At 43.9% G+C, this 10,000-nt stretch overlaps 1 protein-coding gene across 1 annotated transcript in view; it reads left to right on the top strand.

Moving 5' to 3' along the window:
• The window catches only part of gabra6b (gamma-aminobutyric acid type A receptor subunit alpha6b), a 104,743-nt gene that overhangs the window by 4,929 nt on the left and 89,814 nt on the right, over positions 1 to 10,000 (top strand). The window contains 1 exon segment of the mRNA XM_060056448.1: positions 515 to 667. Coding sequence (XP_059912431.1) covers positions 515 to 667 — 153 coding nt within the window.

Below are 10,000 nucleotides of genomic sequence, written 5' to 3'. Positions count from 1 at the left end.
TGTGTGTGTGTGTGTGTGTGTGTGTGTGTGTGTGTGTGAGCGTGCGTGGGAGGATGGCTGTGCAAGCGAGTAGATACTATGTATTGATGGTCATAATACTTCATATTTTCTGTAGAGAGTCTCTCTCTTTATTTACTGCAGTAATGAACACATTGTAAGGCCCAATCCCATTTCTAGCCCTTACCTCTTCCCCTTACCCCTCCCCCTTGTTTTGAAGAGTAATGGGAAGGGGGTAGGGGTAAGGGGAAGGGGTAAGGGGTAGAAATGGGATTGGGCCTATGCCTACAGGAATATAATTTTTTTTTTAAATTAATCAACCTAGTTGTCTTCATGTAAATGAAATGTCATATTTCTTTTGTCCAGTTTACTTAACTATGAATCTCAAGAGTCAGCTTGCAGATTATTACAGCACAGAGGATAATTTCCATTTCATACAAACACATGTTTTCACCATCATCAAAATGGTAATCTCCTTAAAATAGTAAGAGGTTCTTGTGGCTGTGTCCTCCTGCAGGCGAATACGTCATCATGACCGTCCACTTCCACCTGCAGAGGAAGATGGGCTTCTTCCTGATCCAGACCTACATCCCCTGCATCATGACCGTCATCCTGGCCCAGGTGTCCTTCTGGATCAACAAGGAGTCCGTCCCTGCCAGGACCGTGTTCGGTGAGCCCATTCCCACTCGGCTGAGAGAGTGGTTTTTAATAGAATCAGGATGATGTACTGTGCTGAGCTGGTAGGCGTTTTGTCATTTTTGGCTGATGACGGACGAGTGTTGTTGTGTTGACTGCGGTTGTCTAAAAGAGCACTTTAAATGAACCACGCAGCGGTGCATGGACACACAAGGAAGTCGTGTCAGAAAGGGAACACACACACATGGTTACGTTTTTTCATTACGAGTCATCCGCCTCGTTTCCACCGAGCAGAGCCTGGCTAGTGTTTCCACCGCCGACAACACCCTTATGGTAGGGCGGGGTTTAAGCCGAATGGCAATAAGTAAGCAAGTCACGACAGCTAAGTAAGCCCGTAGCCTGTTAATAAATTCATTGAAAAAAAAAAAAACACGACACATTAAACAAAAAGCAACAATGGTTCGGTCCGTCCAAATCAAACTTTTGCCTGACATTTCCCACATTTTATTCAATCAACAAAACTTTTGCCCCAGTGGAGGAGTACTGAAAATAGGGGTGGCTCAGAGCGGCGCGCTTATTTTGGGACCCAACTTTTGGCAGTCGGAACGCCAATATAAGCGGACGGAGCCGTGCCGAGCCGAGGCGCTCCGCTGAGTGGAAACGAGGCAATAGGTTCTGGCAATAGTCCAGCTAGTGCGGTAGCGATGGTGGTTAGCAGAGCGGTGAAACAGAGCTTGCATATCATATAGCAAACAGATCGGGAATGAAATAAATATATCATGTTTTTTTACTTCTTTCGACTGCTAAGTGGCTTCAAGGTCTGCAGCCTTAACTGCTGTAACTACTCTGAAAATAGAAAATGTACCAAATACGTCTCATTGTAAATGATTTAAGTGGTTAGACCCCAGTAGGTTAAGATTATGTTGAAGAGTGTGTTCATAATATTTGCCAATTAAATTCACATCTCACCTTATCTCTTGACATTTCATCAGGTGGAATCTCATACACCCTCCTCCCATTCCCCTTACCTCAATGCATCCATCTTATTTCTTATGATGGCGATTTCATTTCTATAATATAGTTTAATCTCACATGATCTCACAACATATCTCACACTATCTCCTTCCGTGTCATCTGACCTCTCTCTTACTTATGACTCAGAGCAAGCCCTTTTTGAGGGCCATGAGTTTGTAAACCAAAATAACAACCCATAGTTCTGTCCCAACAGTCCATCACCCACAGTGCAAAGCCAGAGTGAGAGGCCAGAGAACTACCGGAAATGGAATTTATGATTCAACTTATTATCAAAGATTTGTCAAAGACAAAATCCCTTTGCTCCACTTATGTCCTTATACACTCGAATAATCAAGCATCTGCTTCATTCCCCTCACTTCCTTACAGCTCACTCCTCCACCTCCGCCATGGTGGAGGAGGAGGAATTATTCCACAATAAATGTCCCCCTTCTGAGCATTTTTTTCATTTTTTTCAAAATAAAAGTCATGCCAATTGGCAGAGAGGATGAGGAGAGGATGTTGACTTGGCCCATTTCTAACCACTCGCATGTTCTGCTTGCTACCATTACACCACGCTACACTTAGCACCAAGCTCCAGCCTGGGGAGGGAGTGAAAGTGAGAGTGAGCAAGACTGAGAGAGCGAGCGAGACTGAGAGAGAGAGAGAGAGAGAGAGAGAGAGAGAGAGAGAGAGAGAGAGAGAGAGAGAGAGAGAGAGAGAGAGAGAGAGAGAGAGAAAGAGAGTGCAATTGGCAAACAAATGAAAGGAGAGAGAAGCGAGGGGAAGAGAATGACAAAGAACAATGTGGAGACAATTAAAGTCAGGACGAGCGAGGACGAGCGGCAGCGAGTGAGGGAGAAGTAGATTGAGACTGGAGATTGATCGGAGCGACAGAGAACAAGAAAAAGAGCGAAGGAGAATGAATGGAGAGGGGCCCAATTGAACGAGATTGAAATCTTCGAAGGCATTCGAGACACGCTCAGACAGAGAGAGACAGAGAAGAACTCCTCCGTCCTGGCAGGGGAGTGCTCCCTCTTTTCTCCACTTTTTAATCTGGCCGTGTTAAACATTAACGAGCTGCAGCGGAACTTGGACCGGCCTCTGTAGACCGTGGCCTTGTTTCGTGGCGCTTGCCCTCGGAAACGTTGGCAGCCCCTCGCCCCCGGCCCCCCCCCCCCCCCCCCCCCGGCCCCCCCTCCTCCACCGGCAGCGGCAGTGAGCGCAGGCGCCCTCCTCCGCACGGCGAGCAGACCCCCATCATTAGCGTTGTTGGCTCGGAGGCGTCATGCGGAAGAAACATCTGTGCAAACTCATTAACCTCCGTCGTCCGGCTGTTCCCTCCGCCGCTCGCCATCGTCGACGACATCGACGCGAGGTAAAAGCTGAGAGTACGGTTTAAGTTGAGACCTGCGGGTTCGACGCAGCAAAGGGGGTGCGGTCACCGTACCCACACCACACACTTAAGTACCAACCGATTAGATCGACCTGATGGGGACCCACTATCATCCACAAGGGTCCTGAGAATTGACTACTGAGACCGTTTGTTAAGGTACACGTGAGTTGGGGGGGGGGGGGGCGGGAATCAAACTGGCAGATCCTTCGGCGGGTTGGGTAATGCAACCTCACTGCCAAAGAAGGGACCACCCCGGTCTCCTCTCCTCACTAAATAAATGTAGACAGTAGATGACCCGACCTCCAGTCGTCCACTTTGACTCGGTTTCTTTATCGACCATGACTGCTCCACTCTTAGGACGGAGTGGTGCTTAGGGAGGGGCATAATGTATTGTAATGGCTCGCTGACGAGAACCCAACAGACAATGTGGGATATTGAGGGAGACAGAGACAGAGAGAGAGAGAGAGAGAGAGAGGAGAGAGAGAGAGAGAGAGAGAGAGAGAGAGAGAGAGAGAGAGAGAGAGAGAGCCGTTGGCTCTGGTACATTCCACTAATGAACCGTTAGATGCACGGAAAACGTGGAAGTAAGGCAAAGGGAGAGGGGAGAAGAGTGAAAGGAAAGTATGACAATGGAGGGGAGAAGAAGGGAGGGGGGAAGAGAGGAGACGAGAGGAGAATAAGGACATGGGAAGGAGAGAATAGGAGATTAAAGGGAAAGATAAAAAAGTAATTCACAAATTCAGAGAAAGAGAGTGAAAAAACGTTAGGTAAGGCCAAAGGAGGGAAAGGGAAGAAAATTGGAAGAAACAAAGCAGGCCAACATGAATTCAACACAGTTAAGAGAAATTGAAATCAAGTCTGGAGAGGAGTTGGAAACACACAAAGGTATGAAGTGAGCGAGTATGGCGAGAGCGAGAAGAGGAGCGGAGAGGAAAGGGGAAAGCAGCGGAGAGAAGCCAGCCCAGGGAGGGTAACGTGTGAGCACTCCTACACGACGCGCAGTGCATTAAGCCATAGTTTGCTGCGCTACATTGTCAACAGCCCCTCTTAAGAGCTAAAAGTCCCCAGAGCTCGGGCCTAACAGGCCTAATTGAGTGTGGCCTAATTTGTACCTTGCTTTCTCCCTATAAAAGCACGGAAATGCCTCCAGCGCATAATTTTCTGTCCTGTCCTTTCTATACAACTCGCCCCTCCACCCACACATTCATTTCTTCCTCATCTTCGTCGTCGTCGTCGTCGTCCCCCCCCCCCCCCCCCCCCCGGAACACTCACTGACTTTGTTGACTCTGTCGAGTGTGCGTTCGTTTATGTGTGCATGCGTGTGTTAAGTCTGTTTCTAACAACTAACGTCAGAGCCTTAGTTAGAGCGCGGCTACCTCCTGCTCGCTCTGGGTTTTGAATTCTATCATCTTTTCTTCTACGTTCCATCTACGTCATTCTCTTTTCACAGCTGAAGAGCTGCGCATCAAACGTTGTTCTTCTCCCACCGGGCCGTTATTCTGAACATTAAATAGTCCATGCGTTAATATTATTAGCCTCATGAACCGCACTATAAGAGAGGGACCCTTTTTCTCTCTCTGCTTCCTTTAGCATGATGAGAGTGAGTTAGATCGGCACTGCGTTAATGAACCATTAGGGGAGTGAGCGTCCAATCTAATCTAATTGAACAGAATCTGGGTCAGAGAAGTTCACACCTCTTTCCAGGTACCAGCCTGACTGCATGTCCCATCAGTCGGTTCATTCATAGAAACGACCGACGCAATTAACCGGACCATTGTTAATACGCTGACTCTCCTCTGGAGTGGTGCTCCATAGCCGGCGGCTTCAACTGTGCTCCGGCTGCAGCCCCTTCACACCGTGTTCATTGTGCGTCACTTTGTTCGTTTTGGTTGTTGTAGTGAGTGTGGCTTTACACTAAGCTTGTATCCAATCTCATGAAGATGAATTGAATCTCACATACATTTTCGAGCAACATTTTTACTGCTGTAGGACGGCTCTGAGGTAGGCCTTTGGCCTATGCTCTAGGTCCCGGTGGAAGTTAGACTTCTTTTTATATGAGAGCGTTTACAAACTAACATTTCTAAGATCAGCAACATGGGGTTGAATGCATGGACGGTGAAAAACATGGACTGTGTAAAACCTGTTCTGTGAGCTCACCCATTGGTTTACACGCGGCTGTTTGAGGCGTAGGAGCATCGCTGAATTTTTGGCACCGGCAGTGTTAATGATCCATAATTTGGTACATTGACTCAAACTCAATCATATTCAATCCTTAATGACTTTTTAATGAAATAGGATGGCCAACTTGGTCCTTGTGGAGATGAAGATGGAGGTGAACTAGCCACTGAGATCCTAACCGAACGGAGTGAAACATTATTGGCTTTATATCTCAAGCATGAAATCTTGAGATATAAGTTTCTTCCTGTTGACGTTAGAAGGGGTGGTAGTTAAAGGCTTCAGGGGGGGTCAAGTAACACAAGCCCCCTAATGGCCTCTAGAGGAACTACGTGTTACTGTCTTCAATATTTGCTTATATATAACTCTATATCACCATGAACTGTAGAAACATAAAGCATGTTAGAAAATTAATTAACACAAACTAAACCTCTAGTATTAGCGTCCACTAACACTGACAACTGCTGTATATAAAAAATTTACGTGTGTCTTACGTGTCCAGTTTGACCCAATAACGCATCATTAACATGACCCAGTAGTGAATATGGAAGCATATATATAGCAAAATTCAAATGGCAATGCAATTTGCAATTCAATAAGTCATTACATTATGCAATTGACAATTCACTATGCAATTTAATAATGTAATTTGTAAATACGTTCTTCAAAGTGTATTTTAATATGCAAAGTGACAATGAAATCCTCAATAAAATTTGCAAAAGTTATAACAATAAAAATAGAATAACATTTTGTCAAATTTTTTGAGTTCCTTTGTTCAAATTGAAAAGCTATAGCGTCCCTGGATTGCATTGCACTTAGCCACGCTCCGTGTGTTGCAAAATTCAAATGACATTCAATCCGCAAAACACTTTTGCAAAACGTTTTGCAAAACATTTTGCGGATTGAAATGTAATTTGAATTTTGCAACACACGGAGCGTGGCAAACGATTTGCAATCAGCCAATCGCGTCTGCGCGGGAACTACGTCACTTCCTTTCCTCGTCAGACCAACTGACCATCCACGACCTAGTACTTGGCATTGGCACTTCATTTTCTATGCCTAGCGTTGTGCGAGGTTTGACTGGGTTGACGTACAATAACGTGAACATGGCGGAAATGACGTCCGCGGAGCTGATGCGGGAGAAGGGCATGCAAACCGCGTATAGGCTACTTTACTGAAATTACTAGTCAGGGGCATAATCTCCCTTGGACGATCTGTAGGTATGCTTTGTTGATCTGAATAAAAGTTGTGTCTCGAGTCATACTGCCTTGCGTCACTTTGATTATCGAGATCGCTGCTTTGCTTAGAGATGATCCAGAGCAAGAGACTACACCTCATCAGGTGACCGAAATGATAGCGAAAGAGCGAATAACATAATTTTTGGCTGGGTTGTAGGCAGTGGAGGGAAACACAACTTTAGGTTTTTAATAACGGTGTAATGGTGTAATGGCCTCTTCATTTTGGAAACGAGAAATAACATGGACAGTCGGGTCACAAGTTGATCCGGCTGCCTCATGCTCTTAGGCAGTCATATCATAGGCGCTGGGGACACGTCCCCACCAGATTTCGTCAAGATTCATTTTGTACCCACCACTTGTAAAAAAATATTGTTGAATTGTTATGGATTATTACACGGGTGTTCTCAAGGCCGTGGAACGCTCCGTTCACTTGCATGGGCTCTTCACAACTTCCGGCGGTGAATTATCAAATATAATTCAGCGTTGCTTAGTATAATTGACCACTGTCAAGGAAAACAAAGGACTTTTTGCCTATAATGACGTCTTTCGTATCACTCCTCAAGTAGTCCGGTAACTTTTCCTAGCGTCTTCGGTTGCTAAGCGACGTCAACGTCTTTGGCGGACTATTTCTCTGCTGATCAACACTACGAATGCTGGTAACAAATAAATTGTAAAAAGACACACCATGTGAAGTAATTTTTTCGTTTTGGCGCGTAGCCGTGTAATAAGCGGGATAATATATTGAACGTTGCACTTCATTATCAAAATTATTTTCCCGATAATGACCGGCGTTCTATACATTATCCCCTACTTATTACACGGCTCTTCTCAATGCTGTAGACTGCTACATTCATTTGCATGGGCCTTCCTAACGTTCAGCTGTCAATAATTTGTTTATTACATGGCTCTTCTCAATGCAGTGGAATGCTCACGTCCACCATATTTGACCCTTGTCAAGGAAAGTGTTTTTTTTGCCTCTGATTCATGTCACTCTGCAGTCCGGTAACTTATCAACCCCAGCGTATTCGGTTGCTAAGCGACGTCAACACATTTTGTGAACTATTTCTCCGCTGATCAACGCTACGAATGATAACAAATACATTGGAAAAAGACACACTGTGTGAAGTTATTTTTTCCATTTGGCAAGTAGCCATTACTAATAATACCAATACTCTTTGGCTGGGATAATGAGGCATCAGACAATCAAGTCATTTTAGCCTGAATACATAGGTAAAAAGCACCAGAGCAGGTTGCTAGTACCATGGACAGTATCAGAACGATAACTTGTTGAACTAAATGGATGTGGTAGGCTACACCACGGGATGCATTTGCAGATCACTGTTACATAAATAAAGGTAAGACGCGATATTTATTGCTTAAGATTTGCTGGTGTTGTGGCAAGTTCTTTTGTGTTTTTTGCACTCAATTGGTTGGCTGTTTTAACTTGCAATTGATAGTCGGTGGAGTCAGTCTCTTGTTGCCACAAAGTGACTTTTGGTCATTCTTGCTTTGCTTGAATTGTGGGGAGGAGTGCATGAGTTTTGGTCAGAATGCCTGATGTAGGCTAGTTTTGGTGGAATGTGTGTTGTGTATTGAGAACAGCCAGCTCATGATGTGATACAGCGTTCAGCTGTGCAACAAATATTTTGCCGACTTTTGTAGTGCTGTGTAGCCACACGTTTGGCCCTTCTGAACTTAAACACGCATTTAATTTCCTTTCCTAGTTCCTCTTGTTTATGTTGTTAGCTAAGCCATATCATGTCATATTGTCAACATTGGATACATGGAGAAGAACCTAGTGGGTCATATGTCCGATGCTTTTTGGAAACGTTTTCTTCATAAAACGTGCCAGACAGATTTTGTATACTTTTTAATCCTTAGTAATTAGCTACATGGCTATGCCGTCTTTCAGAACCTTTCATTAGCGGCACTAAAGAGAGAAAAAAGAGTGCATCCTCATTGTACTGTCTTTTGAAGAAAGTAATGATCAGCTGGTCTGACGAGGAAGTGACGTAGTTCCCGCCCAGACGCGATTGGCTGATTGCCAAACGTTCGCCACGCACCGTGTGTTGCAAAATTCAACTGACAATTCAATCCGCAAAACGTTTTGCTAAATGTTTTGCGGATTGAAATGTCATTTGAATTTTGCGACACACGGAGCGTGGCGAAGTGCAATGCAATCACGGGGACGTGATATGCTTCCATAAATATACCATATAATATACCCTCACAATAATAACCAGTAGGTTGGAAATTTGTCTAGATCCATGTTATGGCAACGGTTCACTTATTGTATGATGGTATAATTTGCGAGACGGTTTTGATAGATTGGCTTCAAATAACAATGACTTATAGACTATAGATACTTATAGACTATATTGGTTATCAAAACGGTATAACTTCAGTGTGCCTGGCATATGTGTGTGTATTTAAATAAATCTTGTTGGTGAATGTCGAGACAATATCATGTAGTTCTTTTAAAGGCCTTTAGGCGGTTCACCGTAAGTGATGGCAGAATGATCCCTCGCCAAGTTAACGGGAAGAAAGATGATTTCATAGTCGTAAAACAAAGCCAATACATAGTTTTTTTTTGAGGTACGTGGGTTCCTAGATAACAGTAATATTTAGCTGCAATGTGTAACATTCAAACCAGCTCGTAGCGTAAAATAGCATTAGTCAATGCTGAGCAGAAGTGATTTCAATGATGTTAATAATAAAATCACTTCCTATAACTGAAATATTCTTCAATTAAAAAATGCTGGCCAGACCGCCCCTCTCTCTTTGTTTAAAATAATCTATCCATCAGCACTCCCAATACCCCTCCCAGGTAGGCCTACACCACCCACCCAGCCAATCTACGCTACCTTGCGTCGCAGAGTAAGAGTAGACACTACACTGTTATTGATTCATCATCATTCTGAAGGTCTGCTGGCTACTGACTGGGATGGCCTCAATGAACCAAATTGTGACTATAATTAAAAAGCTAGTCTCCTGCCTACATACTGGGAGGGCCTCAATGGAACTCATTGTGACTTTAATTAAAAAGCTTTTCACAATTGAATAAAAATTGGTTTTGGCCATATAGTTATGTGAAGTGTTCATTTAAGTCCAGCCTTCAATTTGTCAAAATAGTGTTGCTCTGTTTTACAGTCTCTGGTTTGAATGTGTGTCAACATTCTCACTTCTGGAGACTTCATAACCTTCCTCTTACAACCAAATCTCTTTAATTAATTTGTTCTGTGTCTAAAAGGAACAGACTGCAGGGACATATTTAGGTAAACACCATAACACACACAAACACAGACGCAAACACACGCACACACTCATAGACGCAATCATACTTAATCGCACTTAAGCTTCATCACCATCATCATCACCACTTCTCTAATCTCTTACAGTATGGAGGTCACAAGTTCACTAGAGGCAGGGTCAGCTAACAGTGGCGCGTTACTTAAAGTCATTCCTTTAATACATCAGATAATTCATTATATAACAGACATATGAGATTTGTCCTTTGATTAACATGGAAATATATGAATATATTTTC

Source organism: Gadus macrocephalus, chromosome 7 (genome assembly GCF_031168955.1).
Source record: "Gadus macrocephalus chromosome 7, ASM3116895v1".
Lineage (NCBI taxonomy): Eukaryota > Metazoa > Chordata > Actinopteri > Gadiformes > Gadidae > Gadus > Gadus macrocephalus.
This window is presented reverse-complemented; position numbering and strand designations above follow the sequence as displayed.